General features: G+C 38.7%; 1 protein-coding gene across 1 annotated transcript in view; it reads left to right on the top strand.

Annotated features, from left to right (window-relative positions):
- The window catches only part of ADAM32 (ADAM metallopeptidase domain 32), a 167,561-nt gene that overhangs the window by 83,244 nt on the left and 57,006 nt on the right, over window positions 1-27,311 (top strand). Inside the window, exons 14-15 of the mRNA XM_012932332.2 lie at window positions 1,644-1,842; window positions 16,742-16,847. Of these exons, the coding sequence (XP_012787786.1) occupies window positions 1,644-1,842; window positions 16,742-16,847 (305 nt within the window). The remainder of the gene's footprint in view (window positions 1-1,643; window positions 1,843-16,741; window positions 16,848-27,311) is intronic.

The following is a 27,311-nucleotide window of genomic DNA, read 5'->3' as shown; positions in this document are numbered from 1 at the left end:
AATTATTAATAACTCATATATAATGAGTGACATATACGTCAATTTTTTATATTTAGATCTGTATTTTCAAGTTAAAAAGCTGTTTCAAAGGAGAAAAAATACCAATTTTAAAATCAGTTATTTGACTTATGAATTGTAGTTTAATGTTGAAATCTTTAAAAAAATACCATTAGTTTACCTAGTTTGTTAAAGCTTTGATTTTAGAACTACTTTAGCATTTTGAAATGCTGATCTCGATTTTAAGAGAATTGCTTTATTCTCTATTCAATATTTATATTATTATAAAGATGTTTATGCTACTTGTGATAGGTATCCATAGATCTGTGATTAAAAAATACATTTTCCATAATGCATAATGAAACTCAATAGGTGCAACACTCTCTACTAGCTGTTAAAACAATTGAAATTATAAGATTAATATTTAAAGGCTATTTGATCATATTTTAGTTTATATTGTAAAGATGGTGGCTTCTGTCTCATTTTTCTTTTTAGCACTTTAAATATATTGTAACAATTTTGTCAGAAATATTCACATTGAACTGATACCATGGGTTCTTGACTGCTTTAGGCTGATGTAGTTTTGCTATTTTCCCTAAAATCTCTCATGTTGCTACAATCTTATTACTTTGATCTTTTTTGCTGTCAACTAGAAGTCATGAATTAAGAAATGTAATATTAAAGTTTATAGTGGATATTTTACATAAAGTTTTAGAATTCTATATATGGCAATTAAGTATAATAATTCATTAGAAATTATAATTTTCTTTTTCTTCAAAGACTTCTCTCTAACTGACTATATTTTACACATATACAGACTTTAAAATTGATTAATATTCTATGATTTACAATACTTTAATGATGATTTCTACACACACAATTTCAACAATACACCCATCCCCAAGGTACCCACATCCCTTCACCAAGAGCTTTTATCACCCATTAGTTTTCCTATTTCTTCTTAGCTATGTTTCACACTTAGTGAATTACAGATATTGCATACTTATAAGCTATGGATTAAATCATATATTTAGAGCTATGAATGTAACTCAAAGGGATGGAGTTCATGCTTTATATACCGGGTTGAGTCCCTGACATTGTATATATGGCTTCCCAGTCATCACAGCAGTAATACCACTCTGGAAGTATTCTCTGAACATTACTGTGTGTGTTCCAAAACCCACAAAACTTTATGATTTAATTAGAAATTATCATATCACATCATTTTTCTCTAGAAAAAATGATTATTCCAAGCTAAAAGTAATATTTTTTCTTACACCGAAACACAAATAACACTTTGATTTTTATTCTATTGTAGTTGTGTTATATGTTTGTCTGTTTATATATCTTATCTCCTCTTTTAGTTGATATCAATTAATTTTCTAAAATGGCTAGCATACTTTACACAAAAATGATCCTAATAGACATTAAAGGATTAAGTCACTGTCATCCCATTGCTCATTGATTTGTTCGAGTGGGCACCAGTCATGTCTCTCATTGAGAGACTTATTGTTACTGTTTTTGGCATATCCAATATGCATGGGTTAAGTAAGTAATAATATAAGAATTAACACAAATTTAAAATAAGGATAAGTTCAACAATAATATATAATATTTTAATTGTTATTTCACAATTTTGTTTATAGTTTAGACCAGCAGGACATGTTTGTAGAGACAAGCGGCACGCAGAATGTGATATTATTGAAACATGCAATGGAACATCAGGAGAATGTGCTCGTGATATAACAGTCATTGATGGACATTTGTGCAAAAGTGGCCAATTTATGTGTTTCAATGGAAACTGCCAAGATCTTGATGACTATTGTGTGGCTCTATTTGGACAAGGCAATACAATTTTTAACATCTAAATAATTGTTTAAGTTTTCACTAACACTAATGAAGATCTATATTTTGGATTTATGTTATAGATATTTTGTCTGTTCAAATATTATTAAAGTATAGCTGACAATTTATATACTTAAGTTCTGTAACATGATTTTAAAACTTATTGCTCCTTTCTTTGGTTTATTTTGTCTTGGGGCCACAACCAGCAGTACTCAGGGCTTACTTCTTACTTGGTGCTCTAGGATCACTCCTAATAGGGCTTGAGAGACCAAATGGGGTGCTAGGGACTGAACCTGGATTGGTCACATGCCAGGCAAGTGCCTACCAACTGTACTATCACCTCAGCCCTATTCTTTATTCAAGTACCTTGTTACAGTAGCAATCTTTGGTACTTTGGTTTTGGGTTTTGTTTTATTTTGGGGTCACATTTGGAAGTGCTCTAGGGATACTTTCATCTGTAGGGATCACTCCATGCATTGCTGATAATATAAGCTAGGCCTTCTACATGCAAAGCACCAACATTCTATTTCTATCATATACAATCAACAACTTTACCAACTTTCATCACTTGTATCACTTGTAGTCCCGTTGATCTTCAATTTGCTCGAGCGGGTGCCAGTAACATCTCCATTTGTCCCTGTTGTGAGCTAGTGTAGCCCAATGATACCTGCTCGCTCCAGGAACAGAAAGAGCCTCAAATCGTTCATTCAGAGATTTGACAAAGTAATCTGACCATCTAGTTGGAGGACGGCCACGAGGTCTTCTGACGTCCCGTGGAATCCAGTCTGTAATAGCTCTAGTCCAACGGTCGTCTCCAATGGTCATTACATGACCGGCCCATCTGATTTTTGATGTCTTGGCAAATGAGACAGCATCCCTGAGTTTTGACCGTCGACGAAGGTCAGAACTTCGGATTCCTTCTCTCACTTGAGTGAGACATGATATTCCCAGCATAGCTCTTTCGATTCCTCTTTGGGATACCCTAATAGCATTCTCATCCTGCTTGCATAGGGCCCAGGTCTCTGAGGCATATGTTAGTGCAGGAAGAACAGTGGAATCGAAAAGATGTGCCCAGAGTTGGAGGTTCTTCGTTCCTTTAACCACCTCTTCGATGCTCTTGAATGCATTCCATGCTGCTCTCTTCCTCCTGCGCAGTTCTGGCACCAGTCATTCCTTATGTTGATTTCTCGACCCAGGTACACATAGCTGCTGCATTCGAAGATGTTCATTCTATTGAGAGCAAATGGAGCTTCAGGGACCAGTTCGTTTTTCATGAACACCGTCTTGTTGAGATTCAACTGCAATCCGACCTTTCCACACTCGAGGTCAAAGTCGGCCAGCATTTGTGCCGCTTGGCTAATGTTTGGCATTATGAGAACGATGTCATCAGCGAAGCAGAGGTGGTGTAATTGCTGACCGTCTCGTCTATCTTCACTCCCATTCCTTCCCATTCCAGTTGTCGCCTGATGTTCTCAAGGGCGGAACTGAAGAGTTTTGGTGAAATGGTATCACCTTGCTGCACCCCTCTCTTTACATCAATGATCATTTCCTTGTAGAATGGTGAGATCCTGGTGGTGAATCCACAATACAGCTCACGGAGGATTGATATACTGAGTTTGAATGCCCTGTTTGGCCAGGGTTTCAATGACTGCCTCAGTCTCAACAGAATCGAAGGCCTCTGTAAGTCGATGAACGTTAGACAGAGCGGCATCTTGAACTCTCTTGAAACTTCAATGAGTTTGGTCACTGTGTGGATATGGTCTATCGTGCTGAATCCTCTTTGGAACCTGGCTTGCTCGCGTGGTTGTCATTCATCTAGTGTTCTGCCTATTCTATTCAGGATGACACGAGTGAACAACTTGTAGACGACAGACAACAGTCAGATTGGGCGATAGTTTCCGATGTCGTGGATGTCTCCCTTCTTGTACAACAGAACGGTCCTACTGGTTTTCCACTGGGACGGAACCTTGCATTCAGACAGGTAGCGTGTGAAGAGTTGGGCCAGTGTATTGATGAGAACTGGTGGCAGATTCTTCAGGTGTTCGGGTCTGATCTTGTCTGGACCAGGTGCTGTTCGCGTCTTTACCAGTGAAATGGTGTGTCGGATTTCAGAAGGGAGAACGTTGGGAATGACATATCCATCCTGTGGAATTTGGTATGTGGGCAGGTGGACATGGCTGTCAAAGACATCTGAGTAGAAGTTGTGAATAATTTTCTTCATTGCCTTTCTGGAGGATGTGGTAGATCCATCGGGACGTTGGAGGGCAGTCATCTGGGTCTTGTAGTTGGCAAAGGACAGGCGAGCGTTGTGAATACTTTTCCTGGTTTCTGCTGCACTGGCCAGCACTGCTGCTCTTCTCTTTTTGAAGTCTTTCTTTATCGCATCTCCGCACAGCTTTGTGAGCTCGGATGTTAGCTTGTGGTTGCCTGAGGCTCGCGCCAAACCACGTTGACGTATGAGCTCGAGAGAGTTTCTGAAGACAGGTGTCTGTTTGTGGCTTTCTCACTCTCAGCATTCTTCGCACAGACATGGAGGTGCTGAACCAGTCTATTGTATTCCTCGTCAATGTCAAGGACGGCATCTCCCCACGTTGCTGCAATAGTGCCAAAGAGCTCCCAGTTGGTGGTCATTCTGGTAGTTGACTTCTTAGACTTAAATTTTGCAGACTTTTCTCCCCGCTCTGTGAAGTAGAATTTTGCACAGAGGAGACGGTGGTCTGATCCCGTTTGGAATTTTGGGACAACAGCGACATCGGTCAGGCAAAACCTTCAATTGAATATGATGTGGTCAATTTCATTGTGGAACTGTCCACCGGGAGACTCCCATGTCCAGCATTTAGATTTGGCCTTCTGGAACTGTGAGTTACCATGGATGGTCTTGGTTGACATGATGAATTCAGATAGTCTCTCACCCTGATCGTTCCATTCTAGGCCATGTGTCCCAATGTGGAGTTCTTCGGACGACCTTCTCGGACCTATCTTGGCATTAAAATTGCCAACAATGATCTTGTAGAAGGTGTGGTCTTCTTTATAGAACTTCTCCAGTTCCATGTAGAACCTCTCAATTTCTTCTTCATCATAGTTGGAAGTTGGTGCGTAGACAATAAAGATAGAAACTGCAGGCAGTGAGCCACATCTATTCAAGCGTAATTGTAGCCACATCTATCCAATTCGGGTTGTTAGGCCCTCGAATGAATCGATGCTCATGGCCAAGTTCATGTTGACAAGGACACCAACGCCACCAACGTCTCTGTTGTCACATGATCTGAGGAACAATTCTTCTCCAGTGTTGAAAATGGCATGATGTGATTGATGTCTCCTCGTTTCAGTCAGACCAATGATGTCGTACTTGATCTTCTGCGCTTGCACCATCAGGTCTTCGATGGATGCTTCTGATGCCAGTGTCTGTGCATTGAAAGTACAGCCAATCATTTCAGTCTTTCTTCATTTTGGCAGTCTAGTTCGTCCCCGAGATTTTTTCAGCCTCTCTTTGCTCATCTTTCTTAACGCTGCCGTATTGGGGGCTCTTTCAGTGACAGGTGGATGAGGCCAATTGTTGTTACTGTTGTTGGCATATAGAATACTCGATGGGTAGCTTGCTAGGCTCTGCTGTGCTGGCTTAATACTCTCGGTAGCTTGCCAGGCTCTCTGAGAGGGACAGAGGCTTTTAGGGCGGCCTCCAATCGCCCTTAGAGGTGTTACCATGGTTCACACCAAATTGAACCCTATCAAATATGGTGTGGGAATAATAGGTATTAAGTGTTTTATGGTGTGTCGCGTGGCCACATCGGACCAACTTTCATCAATTTTATCAATTCTATTTTTCTTTTTTGTAACTACTATTTTGTTCTTTCTGTTTTAGTTTCTTTATCTACCGGATGGAATGTAAATATAGATGGGATCATGCAATGTATTTATCATTTTGGATTATCTTTCTTAGTATAATGTCTTCTAGGTCCATCCACATTGTTGTAAATGGAGAGATTTTGTACTTTCTGTTAGCTGAATGCTATTCTGCTGTGTGATCTTTATCCATTTACTTGTTCAATATGCACTTCATTTGTCTCTAATTATTGACAATTGCTAGTAATGCCATAAAATCATAAAGGTGCAAATATTGCTTAAATTTAGTGTTTTTAATTTTTAAAATAAATACCTGGAAGTGAAATGGCTGACTCAGATGGTATTTTACAATATTTTAGCCTGGTTTTTTAAAAATCTTCATATTATTTTTCATAATGACATTTTGAAATGTCATGAGGATGACTTTTATTTCCATATTTGTAAATATGGCTGATAGAAATACTACTGATTTTTTATGGGTAAATCTTTATCTTGAAATTTACGGTATTAATTTGGTTATAGACTTTGTGTGTGTGTGTGCCGCGTGCATCCATGCATGGGTGTGTGTGTGTGTGTGTGTGTGCGTGTATGTGTGTGTGTTTGTAGCATTTAGCATATTCTATATGAAGGGTATGAAGACAGTATTTCATCCTTTTCCGTTTGGATACCTTTCATTTATTTTCCTTGGCATACTGTTATTTCTAGGAAGTCTATTCCATTTCTTGGTTGAATAAGAATGGTGAGAATGGTGGACCCCTGTAATTAAGAAAAAAGCTCCAGTAAGTGTGATGTTGACTGTGGTTTAATTGTATATATTTTTCTGTGTGTGTATTAAGATATGATTCTTCCATGTTCATGTTCTATTTGAAAATAATCAAAATATTGTGTTGTAATTTTAATATATTGAGAGGATTTTATTTTAATTTAAATTATTTATGTGTCACATCTATTGATTTGCATATGTCGAACGATTTTTTAATTATAGTGAAAAATGCTTTCTAGTAATTGAATTGGCATTAATTTTCCTTTATACATTTGGTAGAATTCACAGAGGAAACAATCTGGTTTGAACTTTTTTGGTGTTGGAGTTCTATTGATGACTTACTAAGTCTATTAGTACTTAGTGTTCTCTTAAATTTGTTTATGACTTTTTCTAGGTCTATTATGCTTCCAGTAATTTTTCTGTTTCTTCTAAGTCTTCCGTTAAAGAACAATGCTCATAATAGTCTGCTTTTCTCTTATCTGTTGCAATGTCTTTTTATTTATTTATTTATTTATTCTTTTTTGGTCACACCCGACAATGCTCAGGGGTTACTCCTGGCTCTGCACTCAGGAATTACTCCTGGCAGTGCTCGGGGGACCATATAGGATGCTGGGAATTGAACCCAGGTTGTCCGCATACAAGGCAAACGTTCTATCCGCTGTGCTATCGCTTCAGACCCTATTTATTATTTTTAGAATTTTATTTATCTCTCTCTCTCTAACTTATTGTTTCCAGGGGGTACTAATAAGGGTTTTATCCTGGCTCTGCACTAGAAATCATTCCTGGAGGTGACCATAATCTGGTGCTGGAGGTTGAACCCAGACCAGCTACATGTAAAGCCTTACCTGCTGTACTATCTGTCTGACTCATGATTCCTCTCATTAAAAAAATTATTTATTTAAACACTGTAGTTTACAAAATTGTTCATCATATAGTTTCTTCAAGCATTCAATGCTCCAACACTAATCCCATCACCAGTGTGACCCTCCCTCCACCATTGTACCATTTTCCACCCACCCCACCAATACTGCCCCCTTTTGGCATGCACAAATTAATTTATTTTTTATATTGCTGGTTAAAACAAAATGGTAATTAAAATGTTCAAAAAAAGCTCAGTAGACTTCCCTTTTGCAACCCTGCCCAGCGAGGAGGAGCTCTTACATCGTCACCCCACCCCCACAATAAAATCAGATGACATGATTCTATGCCTGGATAATCCTAAAACCTCTACTAGGAAACTCCTAGAAACAATAGACTTCTACAGCAAAGTTGCAGGCTATAAAATCAATACCCAAAAATCCATGGCCTTCCTATATGCAAATAGTGAGACAGAGGAAAGAGACATTAAAAAAAGAATCCCATTCACAATTGTGCCCCAGAAAATCAAGTACTTTGGAATCAGCCTAACTAAAGAGGTTAAGGATCTCTACAAAGAAAACTACTAAAGCCTACTCATGAAATAAAAGAAAATACAAGGAAATGGGAGCATATTCCCTGCTCATGGATAGGAAGACTTAACATTGTCAAAATGGCAATACTCCCTAAAGCACTATACAGATTCACTGTGATCCCTATATGAATACCCATGAAATTCTTCAAAGAAATGGATCAAGCAATCCTGAAATTCATATAGAACAACAAACGACCACGAATAGCAAAAGGAATTCTTGGGAAAAAGAAGATGGGAGGCATTACCTTCCCCAACCTCAAACTCTACTACAAAGCGGTAACAATTAAAATAGCATGGTACTGGAACAAAGACAGAGCTACAGACCAATGGAACAGAGTGGAATATCCCTACACACCACCGCAATTGTTTGAACATCTAATCTTTGATAAGGGAGCAAGAAATTGAAGTGGAGCAAGGAAAACCTTTTTAACAAATGGTGCTGCCAAAACTGGACAGCTACATGCAAAAAAAATGGGCTCAGATTTCCACCTATCACCATGTACAAAAGTCAGATCAAAATGGATTAAGGGCCTCAAAATCAGACCACAATCCATAAGGTACATTGAAGACAAGGTCGGCAAAACCCTCCACGACATTGAAGCCAATGGTATCTTCAAAGATGACACACCACTGGCCAAGCAAGTGAAAACAGAGATAAATAACTGGGACTATCTTAAACTAAGAAACTTCTGCACCTCAAAAGAAACAGTGATCAAAGTACAAAGACAGCCTACAGAATGGAAAAGGATATTTACCCAATACCCATCTGATAAGGGGTTGATATCAAGTATATACAAGACACTGGTTGAACTCAAGAAGAAAAAGACTGCCAACCCAATCAAAAAATGGGGTGATGAAATGAACAGAAACTTTCCCAAAGAAGAAATCCGAATGGCTGAGAGGCACATGAGAAAATGCTCTACATCACTAATCATTAGGGAGATGCAGATCAAAACAACAATGAGATATCATCTCACACCATAGAGACTGGCCCACATCCAAAAAAACAAAGACAGCTGGTGTTGGCATGGATGTGGGGAGAAAGGGACTCTCCTTCACTGCTGGTGGGAATGCCGACTGGTTAGCCCTTTTGGAAAACAATATGGACGATTCTCACAAAACTAGAAATTGAGCTCCTAATATACCCCGGAGAGGCAAAAAAGTATAGTAGAAATGACATCTGTATTTCTATGCTCATTGCAGCACTATTTACAATAGCCAAAATCTGGAAAAAATCGGAGTGCCCAAAAATAGATGACTAAAGAAACTTTGGTACATCTACACAATGGAATACTATGCAGCTGTTAGAAAAGATGAAGTCATGAAATTTGCCTATAAGTGGATCAACATGGAGAGTGTCATGTTGACTGAAATGAGTCAGAAAGAAAAAGATAGACATAGAAAGATCGCACTCATATGTGGAATATAAAGTAGCAGAATAAAACACTAACACCCAAGAGTAATAAAGATTAGAACTAGGAGGTCTGCCCCACAGATTGGAAACTGGCCTCACATGCTGGGAGAAAAGGCAGCAGAGACAGAGAAGGGAACACCTAGTAGAGAATATTGGGAGGACCCACTCGGGTTGAAAGCCGTGTACCAAAAGTGGACTATAGACCGAACATGATGGCCACTCAATACCTCTATTGCAAACTACAACATCCAACAGGAGAGAGAACAAAAGGGAATGCCCTGCCACAGAGGCAGGGTAGGGTGGTGGAGGTTGGGGTGGGGGTGGGGGGAGGGATACTGGGAACATTGGTGGAGAAGAATGGGCACTGGTGGAAGGCTGTAAACCAAATACAAACATGAAAGTTAATAAGTTTGTAACTGTAACTCACAGTGATTTACTAATAAAAATTCAAAAACAATAGCTCAGTAAAAAAAGGTGTTTGAAAATTCTTATATCTCACAATGGGGTGATTAAAGTCATTATCTGAGGATTTACTGAGCTCTTTGTTGTTAGTTGAGACATCTATGTTACTGTTTTTGCTTATTGAGCTTTCGGGATTTCCTTGCTCCTTTCCAGTCTAACTTGCTGTGCTTGTCAGTATTGTGGTATTTGGAGATGTTGGACTACAGGAGCTTCAGGATCTGTCTACTGCGAGGTTTGCTGGCTTCTAGATTAGTCATGATGCTGTGGAGTCGGGCCACTGTATAATGGTGACTGTAGGGAGTGGGCACCACTGCCAGGACTTCCCCGGGGTGGGGACTCAATCTGTTTTCCTCTCAAGAGCACCTTAGAATTTTCAGTCTGAAAACTAGTGTATCTATGGGTTTCATTGTGTTGGATTGCATCTCATCTGAAATGAGTCATGAAGCTGTGAACCTGGGCATCTACATGGTGGCAGCTTGGGATATGGGTGTAGTTCTCCTCTGTTTTATATTGACATAATTAATGGTTGACATTTTATGTCTTTTTAAAAAAACAGGTTCAGTAACAAAAAATTATTTTGCTTTCATTTATTTCTCTTCTAATCTCTGTTAGTATTTTTTTTCTGCTAACCTCAGGATTACTTGTTTTTTAATTTAATTTAATATAAAGTTTGTTTTATTTGAGTTCTTTATTTTTTTCTTCTTACGGATATTCATTGATATAAAATTACTTATAGGGTTGTTTTGGAGTATCTTATAAATTTTGATATATCTTAGTTTCATTTTTGTTTTAGATTTTAAAAAACAATTTCCTGTTTGTTTTCTTTTTTTAATTCATTGGTCTTTCACAATCATGATCACAATCAAGAAATCCCGTTAATCATCGATTGCTCGAGCGGACTCAGTAACCTCTCCATTCGTCCTTTCCTTGAGATATTAGAAATCTCTCTCGACTCAGCCCTCCCAATGATGTCGCACTGGAGGCTTTTTCAGGGTCAGGGGAATGGGATCTAGCTTGTTACTGGATTTAGAGTATGAATACACCATGGGAAGCTTGCAAGGCTGTCCCATGTGGGCAGGAAACTCTCAGAAGGTTGTTAGTTTCTCCCAGAGGGAGAAGGAGGATACAAGATATTGCTTCTGGGAGCTTGTTTTTAAATCTCTGGATGTTGGCCATTGATGGGATTACACACACCTGGGTTCCTCTGCCGGTACCTTCATGCATGAGGCCTGTCTGAACGTGTGGAGAGGGGCCTCGAGCATGGCTATAGCTAGGTTCCGGTGGTCTTCGGCCAACTGGAGCTCTGCTTGGGGTGGGGAGGGAAGCTGGAGCCCATCCCCTCCGAGGGGCCCCAGGGAAGACAGCCAGGCCTGCGGGCAAGAGACTCTCTGAATTGGTCTTTCAGGAGCGTGAAAATTGTCTCATTTCTGTAAATTGGTTAGTTTTCTAGCTTTCATTCTGTTGCTTTCAATTTTATACCTTGCTTTCAAAAAGATACTATATATATTACTTAATCTTAAATTTGATAAAATTTACTTTATGATGTATAAATTGATGTGTACCTCAAGTCCAATTTTTCCTTGCTGACTTTCTGCCTGACTGCACATTGTTAAAAGTGGAATATTGAAGTCTTCCTGCTACTGTGTTGTCTATTTTTCTCTTTAGTATTTGCATAATTATTTAGTTGCTACAATGTTGGTTGCATATACATATTTATAAAAGTCATATCTCTGATTAATTGATACCTACTATTATATAATGATGTTTTATCTTTTATTGCTGCTTTTGACTTTAGGGTATTTTGCTTGATATTAGATTCTATTTTATTATTTTGCATCTGTATTTTGTTCTGTGTCCAGATTTTTGAGGTGTGTATGTTCAGGTTTTTTATTTTGTTTTTTTCCTTCCTTATTAATGTAGACCTGTACGGCTATGAATTTACCCCTTAATATAGCTTTTGCTATATTCCATAGATTCTTGCAGCTTATGTCTTCATTCTCATTGGCTTAAAGGAATCTTTTTAATTCTTCCTTGATTTCCTCTTTTTTCCAGTTATTGCTTAGCAGTGTTTTGTTCAGCTTTCAAGTGTTGGAAGTTTTTTCCATCTTCTTTCTGTGATTAATCTCTACTTTATGGCATTGTGGCTTAAGAAGGTAATTTGTATAATTTCTATGTTTGTAAATTTATGAATGTTTGTGTTGTGCTCTAATATGTGATCTATCCTGGAGAATGTCTCATGTGCATGAGAGAAGAATGTGTGTTTTTGTTTTTGGAGATGTAGAGCCCTGTTATGTCCAACAATCCCAGTTCTTTCAACTCCTCATTTAGGGCTCCTGTCTCTTTACTGATGGTCTGTCTAGTTGATCTGTCTAGTGAGGAAAGTAATGTGTTGAACTCTCCCATGACTACTGTGTTTCTGTCTATGTGTTTCTTAAGGTTTGTGAGCTGAAGCTTTATGAACTTTACTGAGCTTTTATTTGGTGCGTAGCTGTTGAGGATAGTATTTTTTGATGTCATTCCCTTAACCAACAGGTAGTGTCCATAATTGTCCCTAATTACCTTTCTTTATAATGAATGGAATTTGGTCTCAATAAGTAAGACTGTCCCAACTTTTTTTTTTTTTTTGGTCTTCCATTGGCCGGAATGGTTGTTATCTATACCTTCACTCTAGGTCTGTATTTGTCATGAGAGTTGAGGTGTGTTTCCTGTAGGTAGTAATTGGGTAAATTTCTTTCCTGATTCATCCAGCTACTCTGTGCCTTTCTAAAAGGGAGTTTAGTTCATTGGTATTCAGAGGGATTATTGACATAAATGGCTGTGTTTCCTTGTGTGTGTGTATGTGTGTGTGTGTGTGTGTGTGTGTACACTTGCTTTATGGAAAATCTTTTAAGAAATTTTTTCTTAAAAATAAGTGGCCTTCAGTAATTCTTTTTTTTTTTTTTTTTTTTTTGCTTTTTAGGTCACACCTGGCCATGCACAGGGGTTACTCCTGGCTCTGCACTCAGGAATTACCCCTGGCGGTGCTCAGGGGACCATATGGGATGCTGGGAATCGAACCCGGGTCGGCCGCGTGCAAGGCAAACGCCCTACCCACTGTGCTATCGCTCCAATCCCGGCCTTCAGTAATTCTTGCAAAATTGATTTAGTTGTTGCAAATTCTGCCAGTTCTTGTTTGTCTGAAAATGTTCTTATCCCTCCTTCGAGTCTAAATGATAGCTTTGCAGGGTATTGGAGTCTAGACTGGAAGGTTTTTCAGCAAGTACTTTAAATATGTCATTCTACTCTTTCCTGACTTGTAACATGTCATATAGAAGGTCAGTTGTGCCTTTATGCTGTTCCCCTTATATTTGAGGGTTTTCTTCTCTCTTGTTGCTTTTGTCTTTTGATTTTGTCATTTGATCATCATGTATTTTGGCATTCTCTTTTTGAGACTATTTTTTTTTGAATTCTTTGGTCCTCTTGAATCTGTGTAGAAATCTCTCTCAAGCTACCAGGAAAGTTCTGTTATTATTTCCTTGACCAGCTATTCGTCCCCCTTACGTTTTGTGTTCTTACGATTCAAAGATTATTTTTCTTGTTGTTATCCATTAGGAACCTTAATTCTCTTCCACTGTGTAAAAAACATCTGCCAGGGGGCGACTGGGGGAGAGCCTTGGCGGCTCTCCCCATGGGCCACCTCCAGGATAGAGGGGGATGGTCCCGGGGCTGCTCACCCACCTGGAGTGGCCTGGGCAATGGGGCAGATGGAGGAGGAAACAAGGGCCAAGCCGGTTGCTTGATCAGTTGTCGTTTATTCCATTCTCTCCTGTCTCTCTCTCCACTTCTCTCCTGGCTCTGGATCTCTCTCTGGATCTTGCCCCCCAACCCACTCTTACAGCCTAGTTAAATCCCCCCAGCATGAGGGGGTTGGGGCGTACACATAGGTGTGGTCACAATCAATAGGGGTAAGGTTCTTTTACCTCAGGGGATGCTGCTTTTAGGACAGATTCTCCTTCAGCAGCACCATCCACCCAAGGGCGGAGTCCCATGAGTGTGTTTCTCCTCTCCTCGTCCAGCAAACTTATAAGCATTCACAATATTAATAATTTTGTATGGGCACAATAAGAGATGCAGTAAGCTTATAGAATTGTTTTCCTGGGGCCATCTCGATCTCAGACTACAGTGCTCAGGCCAGATTAGTCTTTCCTACCCATAGCAGGGTCCTAGTCTCATCGTTACTTTTGGATCATGACAGCATTTGTCCGTGATCAAGCTCTTAACTTATAGTTAAGAATTCGGCACGTTGGCCAGGCCCATCTCGATGCCAGGGTAGCACATAACTCTCCGCTTGCCCTGGATCTGTCCCATCCCTTGTAGGGACCCTGTTTTTGGGGTGCTAGGAACTGAGGATAACTGAGGCTTAAGTGGAGAAAGCAGATGCCCAGGAATGAATAATATTCGAAGCCAATTAAATCTCAAGTTACAAAAGCATAATATTGTCTTCTTGTGTCTATATAAATAGGACATTGCTTTAAAGTAAATTATTCAAAAGACATAAGGAGAGGAGAAAGGCAATATTAACTTATAAATTCAGTGTCCTAGAAAGGTCTGACCTTACAAATTAACAGAGTCAGATTAGGGGGAAAGTTGATTAACTGTTTTGGGGAAGAGAGCCTAGAGAAGTGATTACAGCTAAACAAAGGGATGGAAATGACTCGGGAACACCTTGATGGGTGTGACTGGGGTAAGCCTAAACTCCTTGTGTCAAGGGGGGAAGGACAAAGCAATGTCATCCTACACCATTGTTTACATTTTTTCACTTTGTCATTAGTGATGGCCAATATTTTGTTTTCAATACCACTGATATTGGCATGCATGATGCAGTCCTCTGTATTTCTAATTGCTTTGTATTAGCGTAATGTTAGTTTCATAAAAACTGTTAGAAAGCATTTCTATTTTTCCCCCCCTATATCTTGGAATATTTTGAGGAGCAAAGGTAGTAAGCTCCAGAGGTTTGATAGAAATCACCAGCAACCCATCTGGTTCAGTGGTTTTATTATTGGGAAGACTTTAAAAAAAATTACTGTTTCTGGGGCTGGAGCGATAGCATAGTGGGTAGGGCATTTGCCTTGCACTCGGCCAACCCGGGTTTGATTCCCAGCATCTCATATGGTCCCCCGAGCACCACCAGAGGTAATTCCTGAGTGCAGAGCCAGGAGTAACCCCTGTGCATTGCTGGGTATGACCCAAAAAGAAGAAAAAAAAATTACTGTTTCAAGTTCCTTGCTTGTGACTGATATTTTCAGATTTTGTTTTCTCCCTGCTCAGTTTTGGGAGATTACATGATATTCTAAGAATCTGTACATGTGTATGTCCTCAGCTTAACAGTGTAATGCTGTTCATAGTAATCCATTAGGATACTTTTAAGTTCTGAGGGACCTATTGTAATTTATTTCCTGTAATATGATTTTGACTCTCAAGACTTTATTGACACTCATATTATGTCTCAATATGTTGTCTATCAAGGAGGTATATTTTATGTACACTAAAGAAGAATATATATTTGATTCGGTGGTGGAGGGACTTGTGGATGTCTATTAATCCTAATTCTTGCAAATCCTTATGCTTTGTTCATTAATGTTCTGCCTTTTTGATCTGCCCATTCCTTTCTTTCTTAGAGAAAGGAATTAGAATCTTAGAATCTTAGAGAGATTCATTTAAGAAATCTGATGCAAATCTTTTGTTCTTAATTTTTACCTTCAATGTAATGAAGTTTCTCTTCCTAATTCCCCCACAATTTTATTAAAGTACTGTAAGTTACAAATTCATTCATATTTGGGGTTTTGACATGCAATCAATGTTTTGAAACCAACTACGCCAGCAATGTTTGCTTCTCCAGTGTTCCCAGGTTCCCTCTCTTAACTCCCTCCCCTCTCCCCCCTGACCTCAAGTCTCTGCCTACCATGTTAATAGGCACCTTTTAAGTTTGGTTATTAAGATTTGGGTCTCATGATTTCAGTTTTGTGACTCTGAGGTTTGGATATTTAACTCTATTATTCCTTGACACCACTGATGTACCTACCCTCTGCCCCCACAGTTTCTCATCTATCTTTTCTCTCTTTCCCATTCAGTCTATGTTTTTTAACTTCTCCTTGATACTCTGAAGTCATGGGTAAATTTGACATATCCCCCTCAAAAGGTCAGTGAAGTATAGAAGTTGCATCCACTGACTTCAGTATGAAGAGTGTCTTCAGTGATAATCTTGCTAATGAGTCTCTATGGTTTGGGGTTCAGAGAATTAGAGCTGATAATAGATGGTGCAGCTCCCTGATCCAGGGGCTGGGGTTGGCAAGGAGGAGGCCTTCAGACTCCCAGACACAAGACTTTTCTTCCCTGTTATTTCTTTAGTGCATACTGACAAGATTCTTGCTCTTAGGTCAATCTTGGGTATTGTCTAAACTTATGATATATCGAGAGCTTAACCCAGACCTGGTTGCTATTCATTAATGTACCTGAAGTCCTTTGAGTTTTTTATTGTCCTTATGCTGTCTTCTCTGGGTGCAAAGTTCTGGCTCTCCTGACTCCAGTCTCTAGGTTGTCTCTCAGTTGGTGGAATTTGGTTCCCTCGAAGGTTCAAGGTTATGTTGTAGACCTATGTGGTCTAAAGGTGTCCTCTGAAAGTGGTGATCCTGCCCCTTATGTCTCCAAGTTATCTGTTCCCCTTGCAACTTAATTTCCTTATGAACTAAATGGGGCAGGGGAAACAGCTTATTCATTGATCCAGCCTGTTTGAGTTGTTTTACCTTATCTTACTTTGTATTATCTTTTGTAATATAAATGACTGAAAATAAAGGCAAAAAAGGAATATATATATAAACATCACCTTTATTATGTGTTTTCTACAAGCTCTCTAGAAAATGTTTTAATTAGCATAAATATAAAAGGAAATAATAGGGAGTTTGATCAAATTTATTTATAATTTTGACAGGGTCACGAAATGCTCCATTTAATTGCTATGAAGAAATAAATTCTCAACATGATAGGTTTGGAAACTGTGGTTTTGAAAATGGAAAATATATATTCTGTCCTTGGAGGTATGTTATGCAAGAATTATATATACTGTGTATACTAAGGTCCATTTAAAATTTTTACCTCTTTTTATGTTATTTATTCCAAAGTTTTCAGGCATCACTTATGAGAGTAAAACTCAAACATTACTCTAGCCCTCACATCTTTCTTGTGCTATGGTCTTATATTTTCAACTAATTTTACTTTACTTTGTAATATTTATCTATTTATTTATTTTGGCCTACAACTGCCAGTGCTCAGGGCTTATTTATGCCTGTGCACCCAGGGATCACTCATGGCGGAGCTCAGGGGATCATATGGGGTTCTGGAATCGAAGCCAGGTTGGATGCATGGAAGGCAAGTGTCCTGCCTGCTGCACTATCTTCCTCCCTCAACTAATTTTTAAATGCTTATATACAAGTGATCATTAGGTTCCAATGATCCAAATCTTTCAACTTAAGATGGTAAATAATAATACATTTTTGTCACTTTTCTCTCAGAACTTGTTACTTTTCTCTATAGCATGATGTCATTTTATTCCTTGCTTAAGCTAAAGATTTTGTCTATTAAATGATGATTTATTTTCCCTGCATCTAAAATTACATTTCTGATATTTTAGAATCATGAATTAATTTAAAATTACATTTATTAAGTACTTAGTATGGAAAGGGAGGATTTAAGATGAAGAAGTGAATAAAACTCCAAATGTAAGCTCTCCTTGTCCCCCCAACCCTAAATCTATATTGAGGGAGAAATTGGGTGCAGACCCAGATTTGGATTCCTGTAGACAGAACCTTGCTGAGGGAGGGAATGTGGAATCTGGGAAACAAGAGCAGGCAGTGAGAGAATTCTCAAGTGAAAAAATAGAAATATGACAGTGGAAATTGGATAAGGGTGAGGTTTGGGTGATGTGGAAGACTTTCACAGAGGAGATAATTGGTGGCCTTAGTTGCTTCTGGTTGTATTTCTGGGATGTTGGGCAGTAGGGAATCTCCTTAACATACCGGAAGTGAATGACTCCAACCAAAAAATCAGTTAATATAGCAGTTGTAACAGTTGTCTTTTCCTGTCCAGCCTATAGAGTCCAAGAGAGCTCTGCCCAAAAGGCAGTGTGGTTCTTACACTTCACTGTGTTTAAAGTTACACAAGTCACACTTACTAGATAAATGCTACATCACTCTTCCCTGTCTAGGAGGGCAGTCAAGTTTGACATTCAAGCCATACACAGCTCGCTAGTTCTTTAGAGTGCAGCCAAACGTGAGTTTCAAACCCTGCTTAGTTTCTCATACTTATAGGCTTAGTCTCAGATCTGCCAGTTTGGTTCTTGTCTAGCACAGCAGGTCCCTGCAAAGGCTGAAAAATCAGAACGAGAGATTTATGGCTAGATCCAAAGAGCTCAGAAAGGCAGTATCAGTGTAGTAAAATACAATGGTAGAAACTTCCAATCTGCTTAAGGTCTAGCCAAAATATGAGCTGTTGCAGTAAGGTTTGGTTAGATAGTCTGAGGCATTAAGATATGCGCTCGAAAGAAATACTTTATGGAGGATCACAAACTGTCTCTGGTGTTGTGCTGTGCCCCAAAGCACCCTGTTCAGCCCCTTTTATTAACTAGCTTAATGTTCTAACCAATGATATTCAGCCACATAGACAGAATATACAAATTAACTTAGTCAACAGAAACAGTATCAAAGTCAATTACATAACAGGAAGCATAGTCAGTTAAAGTAACAGTAACAGAAAAACAATTTTTACCTCCAAGCCTAGTTAGGCCTGAGATTGTGAGATGTTGTACACCAACAATGAGCAAAGTCACCTGGGGACATACACAAACCTGAACTCTCTAGTGCCACCAAAGTTCTTCTAAACTGGTGTCAAAACTCAGAGACTGTCAGAAAATTAGTAAATATGGTAACTTAACAGACCATTTCAAACACAATTCAGCATATCTCAGGATAGTAGGAACTGGAGCCCCTGATCCTCTCTTACAAACTCAGAAATCAGCAGAAATCTCTGGGCTACAGCCCTGACTGACTAGACTTCAAAGCTACCAGGGGCACTAGGACCACAAACCCAAAATTAAAAGCAGCAGTTGACGCAGTGAGTGAGAGGTCTGAATCATTGGGTAAACTTGTTCATACTTGAAGCTACACGTCTAAACACCAAAGAATAATGAAAATATTAAAAGAAATAAAGTAAATTTTCTATACCAGTGAAGCCCAAGAATGTCCTCATTTACATCAGAATGTTGTAAGCTTTCTGAGGAGGACTTTAAAGCAGCAATCCTTGCAATAGTTAATGATATGCAGAAGTCATTAGAAGGAAAACACTTTGTGAAGTTTCTAGGAAAAACTGATAAGAAAAACAATTCACTGTATCACTGTTAATCCTTTGCTCATCAATTTGCTCGAGCGGGCACCAGTAAGGTCTCCATTGTGAGACTTGTTGTTACTGTTTTTGGTATATCGAATATAACACGGGTAGCTTGCCAGGCTCTGCCATACGGGTGAGATAACCTCGGTAGCTTGCCGGGCTCTCCAAGAGGGACGGAGGAATCAAACCCAGGTCTGCCGCATGCAAGGCCCTACCCGCTGTGCTATGACTCCAATTAAACAAGACTAATCCAAACAGCAGAAGGTATGTAGCTGAGATGTTTGAAAGCAGGGCAGAAAAAACCAAACTTTACATCAGCGACTACAAGGAGAAGACAAAAAATTCAATGATAAATAAGAAAAAAACAAATGAGCCTGAGATTTACAGGGGATAACATCAAGAATAATGACCACAGAGGAATTCCAGAAGATTAGGGAAAAGGGAAAGGGGAAGAATTATTGGTAGAAGAAACAATAGCTATGAATTTCACTACTGTAGAGGAGAGACTTGTGCAATAATTCAGGAAATTAAAGAATTCTGAGCAAAACTAATGCAGACAAAGGAGCTCCAAGACAAATTGCAATCAAAATGTCAAAAAACAAAAAGGGTCTTTTAAATGCAAAATCTTATATAAAGGGGAAGCTCCATCAAAATCACAATAGATTGTCTCATATGAAACTCTACAAGTAAGATGAGAATGGCAAAATATTTTCAAAGTATTGAGAGAAAAGAACCACTAACCAAGAAATCTTTATCCTGCTAGGGAGGAAATATAAACATTTACAGGCAAACAACAGCTGAGAACACTCGCTGCCTCCAAATCAACTCTACAAGGAATAATAAAGGATCTATGAAAAGAAAGTGCAGTCAGAAGCAAAATCACTGTATCACTGTCATCCTGTTGCTCACCGATTTGCTTGAGCGGGCACCAGTAAGGTCCCCATTGTGAGACTTGTTGTTACTGTTTTTGGCATGTGGAATATGCCACGGGAGCTTGCCAGGCTCTGCCGTGCAGGTGAGATACCCTCGGTAGTTTGCCAGGCTCTCCAAGAGGGGAGGAAGAATCGAACCCGGGTCGGCCAGGTGCAAGGCAAATGCCCTACTGCCGTGCTATCGCTCCAGCCTATGAAAAAGAAAGTGCAATCAGAAGCAAGATAGTATATAAAATTATTAAAATAAAAAAAGGTGGAAAGAAAGTAAGGAGGCTCATGGACAGAACACTAGATGTATGCCTAGAACACTAGACATATGCCTAGAAAACTGGGAAGGAGAAATAAGCTCAGAACATCAGTTATAAGCTATGTGCAAACATTAAGACAAAAACATATTAAAATAGGGTCACAGGTCTGAGAGAACCTGGGCCCTCCATGACATAAATTTCTTTTGCATTCCTTGTCTCAGCGCCTCTGACTGAAAGAACATTCATGCAACATCTGGCGCCCAACGTGTAGGCCTGAAGAATCTATACTATCTAGGAAGAGCTGCAAAACTAGAGCCTGAAACTAGAGTGAAATAAAGTTCAGAGAATGCAAGAGAATGCATTCTTAAAAGCCTCAGCCAATTTTAATGAAGAATTTAGCTGTTTCACAAACAGAGGTACAGAAACCATCAAAATAAACAAAGTTTTCTTATGTTTCCATAAACATTGGAAGTTCAAGTGTTTTCTTATGCTTATTTATATCAAAGTTTGGTAAAAACCAGCAGCCTTTTTCTGCATCTGAAAGCATCTTTGTATTATGAAATTGTTAAAGTATCTGTTAGTAAGCTCATGATTTGAAATAATTAAGGTACAAGAACTATTGAAATTAAGTCAAAGAAGATTTACTCATGTTTCATAAAAACTGATGGTTTAAAGGTCTTATGCTGTTATGTCAGTGTACACGTGTATCTGCATTGGATAACTAGAATGAGAGTTGAAATAATTGTGATACGTAAAAATAGGTTGAAAGAGTAATAGTTTAGTTTAAAATGGAAGTTTCTAGAGTTGGTTGCAAAACTTAACCTACCAGTGTTTTATTTGATCTCTGGTGACTAAAATTCCTAGAGCTACTTAGCAAAAAATTATAATAGGTTAATCTCAGATGTCAGCCTGATAGCCTGAAGCTACAGCGTTGTGCCTTCTTAAAAGTTTTACTTAAAAGTTTTAAAAATATCTGGTTTTCCTGCTGGAATTTTGGACCAGCTTCATTCAGGCCTTTTTGCTGAAGGAAAAAAGTGAGTCACTCTAAGACCAAGCGGCTAACAATGGCCCCTTTGGTTTTAGTAACTAGTTTCTGAGAATGGAGAATTGCATGGAAAATGTGGGAAATTTACTGACTAGATTATTAATCAGTCTGTCCAGTATGTGAAAATGCATGCTATTATGATAACTTTATTTCAAACAAAGCTTTGTCACCAGGTATCAACCTAGTCCTGATCTTCAGAGAACTTTGTATACAAGTGTTAAATCCTTAATGTTTCATGGTTCATGGTAATCTATGAGTTTTCATTTTTTTGTATCTTTGTTTTCCTAGAAATTATAACTCTAAAGAATCCTCGTTAAGTACTAATGTGAAGTGAACTTTTGCCCAATGAATATATGTTGTAAGAACTTTAATTGTGAGCATCTTTAAACCTTCTTGAATATCTATAGAATTTATGTAATGCTGTTGAAATGGTACTGCAGAGTAGTTTTGTCATGTTAAATGAGATGATTGGTAACTTGTATCCAAAACTAGGAGATCATGTGTTAGTAAGATCAGTAAAGTAAGAGTTTAAACTTGTGGGATGACTATAAGAATATAGATATAAGTCTTAAGTCAGAAAGGTAATGGATGAAGATTTCAGCTGTGGGAAAAAGGAAGGGAATCCTGTTAAAGTGAAGTTGATTTTGAAATGGGTTAAAGGAAAATTACAGAACAGCATGAATGTAAAGGAATGTGTAGAAGCTATGAAATTGTGTTTGAAGAAAAGGCACTGATCAAACTTCTGTTATAAGAAACTCTTTAAATCACATCTGCAGAATTGTTCTAGTACCCTTTTGGTAAGATCTATGGAAAAGATATTGGACAGATTATCTGGATTCTTGTTATGGTGCTCCTAGATAATTAAATTCTTCAAAAGTTGCTGGAAATCAAGTATTTTTTTAAATGGGATTAAATGGATATAGTCCAATTAGAATTGGACTCCTGGTACAGTGCTCTTATTAATGGGAAGTCAAGGTTTTCAACATGAGATTAAACATGATGTTAAACAGTATGCTTTATCTCTACAGATTTTAGCTTCTTTTGACTAGGACCCACAACAAACGGGTGTATTACATCTCATTGTGAGTAGTGAAATGCTTTTCTTTTGTACCTTCAGTATGTTTTTGATGTTTCATGGCACTATGTTGGTTTGCATAAATCCAGGTAAAAGTCTTTCCTCTCTGTAATAGGGTCTACCCCTCATGCAGACAGGAAAAACCAGCTATGGGACCCAAAGTTCTCTTCCAGAGAAACAGTCAAGAGATCGGTCTAAATGACAGGAGCAGGTATTTAACAGGTACTGTTTCAAGTACTCTACAAACCTCAGGGAGACCCTAGAGTCAGGCCGGGGCAAAGAAAGACTGGAAATCAATACTGGTATGGAGAATGAGGAATCTGGAAATCTGCAATGATGAACTCAGCTTGGACCTATTCTCAGCGTCAAGAAAAACCCTGGAAACCAGAATCTTTCCCAGCCTTGATGAAGGGATGGGATACACTCCTTTCTGCCAGGACACCTCTATGGAAAATGAGGCCCAAGGCCACCTCCAGTTCAACCTGAAGGCTTGAGGCCATCAAGTTCATCATGGGACCTGATTTTATGGCCAGGCCTGGGTAACTCTGATGTGCCAGATAAGATTAATGCCGTTATTGGTGTGTCTCCTGTCTTTAGCCAACACCCAGAACTTCTCAGTAAATAATGGGGTACCCCAAATGGAGAGTTCTCTAATCTTTCTGTGTTTATGCAAAAGAACAAGTCAGGTTTGTTAAGCCATCTGACAAAATTTTGAAATGAAGGTGGAGAGAAAACCATGTTTCTGTAACTTACTTTTTGTAAGAATCATACTAATTATACAGAGGTGATTGACTAAGTGTATTCTAATCTTGATTTAAAAGGTACTCACTTTGGGTAATTTAGGTAAAACTTGGTTTGCTGGCTGTAGGAAAGCAGCCTAGTCTATAAAGGAATTCAATGTCATACATGCTGTCACTAGTCTGACCAGGGCATTGGAAGCCAGAGCGTTACTAGGGGGAACCTCAGCTCAAAGTACAGACTTAATAAATGGCTTTCACCCAGCCTGTGAATTGGCCGAAGTGTCAAGAATAGGCATCTAAACTGGTTCTAACTATTCACTTTTAATTCTATGAACACAGTCATTTGGAGAGAACAAGAATTTTTAATAGCTCTTAATTCTTGTTCCATCATGGGATTAATACCCCATCCTGAAAATATTTCCTCTAAGCCAGAATATACAGCAGGTGAGGAACAACGGGCATTGGAATGAGGTTTCCAGAAGGAAGTTGATGGGTGGTTCACCAAACAAGGAAAATTGTTAATCCCTGGACCAATGCAGTGGAATATTATTAAGGGTTATGCTTTAACACTAGTGAAAACCACCTTCCATGGGAGGGGGCTGAACAGGACAGTAACTGAACAGGAAGTAAGGTGGTAGAAGAAACTCAGAACTGTGCTTTCTGTGCCCTTAATAAAGCTAGTGGAAATCTTGGGCCTCCTCTCCTAACACCTGTTCAGCATCAAGGAATTTACCTGGGAGAGGATTAGCAGCTTGACCTTATGCAAATGATCAAATGCTCAGATTTTCATGGTATAAATATCTATTGGTTCTTATTGATAGCTTCAGTGGATGGCAGAAGCTTTTCCAATCTGAGAAGTGGCTTGTTGCTTCTATGCCATTAGAAAAATCTGGACACAGGAAGTCATTTTCTATCAACCCAGCCTGTGGGTGAAGCTATTCCTTTGCATTATTATTATTTTTTTGTGTGATAGAAATGGGTAGGCATTATGTTTCTTTGCTTTCTATTAACTCCTATGCTTTCTAAGACAGCAAACCACATTCTAACTGGATCAGAAAGGACTTTCTCCAGGGTTTAGTCTAATCTTTTCAAAGTGACATCATTCAGTCTGCTTGATCTGATCTTTTCTTTCAGATAACTCCAGGAACCCAATCAATTCACTGCCTGGGACCCACTAAAACAAAGGTAGCATGAGATTGCACCCCTTGCGCAGGCAGGGTCAGTGCCCCTTTGTCAGCATGAAACAGCTCCAGAAGACTGGACCTTCAACCATTCTCCCTTAAAGATTTAAGGGGGTGCAGTCTCTAGGGAGGAATATGATGCAGGCAGGTAGATAGGGAAAGGCCCTTAGTAATGAAACTTAGGCCAACAGAACTTCTGGGAGGAAAATCCTAAGACTGATCTGCCCTGTGGATACAGAAAAGAGACCTGATAAGACCTTCAGCCGACCGTGAGGAGGTTGGACCCCTCCCCATGAAGTTCCTCAAACCCTCGGACCTCTCCCTTAATCTGATTAAAACGTAATCCAGCCTTGAGAAGACTCCAGAATTTGCAGATCAAGACAACCTGGGAAGAGCCTATAAAAGCCACCTTGAACAAAGGAAGGGCGCGTACATGCTGCTTGAGCCCATGTGCTGCTTGCGCCCTCGTGGCCGAGCACATGTGGTGCCTGAGCACATGTGTCACCCACATCTCCCTCTTGAGATGTGGACTTTCATGCTTTTGTGTCTAATTCTAGGATGTGTACAGGGGCTCTCTCTGCCCTTAGAGAAGGCCGTGATTGCTCTTGAGTGCATTACTCTCTCTCTCTCTCTCTCTCTCTCTCTCTCTCTCTCTCTCTCTCTCTCTGTCTCCCCACCCCACAACTTGAAAATTGTCCAAATAAAATCTATTAATCACACACAACAAAATATATATTAAAATAAGAAAGAGGAGGCAAATAGAGGCTAATAATCACATTAAAAGCCAGTATAAAATTCAAATAAAATAAAAACACAAAGGTATGTCAAGCAACAAACCACCTAAAATTCTCATAGGAAAATGATAATGGATTTCTGTAAATCAATAATGTTAATGGAATGAATTAGCATTAAAAGAGATAGAGTGGCTGGGTGGATTAGCAAATAAGACCCAACCTTCTGCATACAAAATGTGCAATTATATTTCCCAAATATCTGGTGTGATAGTACAGTAGGGAGGGCACTTGTCCTGCACAGGCTGACCCATGGTTGATTCCTGGCATGCTGTGCGGCCCTTTGATCCCTACCAGGCATGATCCTTGAGTGCAGAGTCACAGCTGGGTGTGGCCACCAAACCCTAATTAGAACCCAACAAAGTAAACATAGGCTTAGGGCAAAAACTTGAAAAACAATTGTACAGGCTAACAGTAATTGACTAAAAAATTGGCTATACTTGTACCAGACTAAATAGCTTTCACTCTTAAAGTACTATATATAAGGCTAACAATTACATACTTGGCCAAAGGAACTAGGGCTAAAATAAAAATCTGCTTTTTCTAAAGCTGTGTCCTTTCTTGAACATGAATTCCTTTATTTATCTCTTCTTACCCTTCTCCAAGTATTTTTCAATAAAATATGTTTTGCTTTATAAAAATATTAAAAAAGTAGTGAGTGGGTGAAAATACTTGCCTTGCAACCATTTGATAAAGTACAATATTCAAGGTATGTAAAGCACTCACAAAGTTCAATAATGATCACAAAGACAGCAAAACCAACTTCATCAAAATATGGGGAAATATGAACAGATACCTCCTCAAAATATATTCATAATCAATAAGCACAAAATATTGTTCATTATCAGTTATTAACTGGAAATGAAAATTAAAATAGTGATATACCACCTCACATCATTGTGAATGGTCTATATAAAAGTTTACCAAGAGCAAATATTGGTTGAGATGCACAGAAAAATGGAACCTCATTCATATTGTTTTGAGACTTCTCGAAAATAAAAAATAGAACAAATGTTGACTTACCAATTTTAATCTTTGTCTCTATTACATGAAAACAAAGACAAAAAATATTTGAAAACATATATGCTCAGCGAGATTTATTATAGGGCTATTTTTAGTAGCCAAGATTTAAAAGAATCAAACTACCTATTAATAATTAAGGCATAAAGGAAGTAGAGGATATCCTACTGAGTCAATCAGAAAGAAAGGGATGGATACAGAATGATCTTTTTCAAATATGGGACTTAAAGATACTTAGTAAGGGAGCAACAGAGGGCCAAAGGAGACATAATGGGAGAATTAATCCACAAATTGAGTTGGGGGAGGGAATAGAGAAAAGGGTGTTAGGGTCCTGGGGATAGGGAAGTATGTACACTGGTGATGGGTGTGAGGTTGGAATTGTGTGCATGAGAAACCGTTATTTATAGTGTTGTAAATATTAGAATCTCAATACATCTTTGAAAAGAAAGAAATAGAAGTTTTGACACGCACACCTTCACACACAATGGAATTCTGGCCAGAGATACATTTATATACACCTTCGATGGAGCTAATGGGATCATGGTAAGCAAAATTAGTCAGAGGGAGGAAAAATGCCAGATAGTTTTATCCATATGTAGTATATAGAGAAGCAAATAAAAGAAATAGATAGTATTAAAAATGACAAAGTGTTGACCTTTAATTACAAAACATATAACCAAGCACTGGATGGTGGGTGTGCAGAGGAATTGGAAGGAAGGAAAAGGTAGACCAGAAGTTATGCCAGGACTGTGGTCGAGGGGGTTGAGCACTCTGGTAGGATGGAGGGGCAGCAGTTTTGTTTGTCACAAGAATGAGCATGAATGAGCTTGTAACTGTGTTACTTCAGCTTCAGTACATAATTAAAAATGACCTATTAAACTTTACAATAACCTAGTATGTACCAGTCACCAGGATGAATATTAACCTGTAAAGTAAAAATGGTCTTTACGGAATGCAAACTGCAAAAACTAGCCATATACTTTGATGCCTCCTTCATTTATGCTATTACTTATATTTAGAAATACTGCCTGTTTAATTTCTATTAATTTATTAATTTATAATTTGATTCAAAAGTATCTTTGTTCTAA

Source organism: Sorex araneus, chromosome 1, assembly GCF_027595985.1.
Source record: "Sorex araneus isolate mSorAra2 chromosome 1, mSorAra2.pri, whole genome shotgun sequence".
Classification (NCBI taxonomy): Eukaryota; Metazoa; Chordata; class Mammalia; order Eulipotyphla; family Soricidae; genus Sorex; species Sorex araneus.
This window is presented reverse-complemented; position numbering and strand designations above follow the sequence as displayed.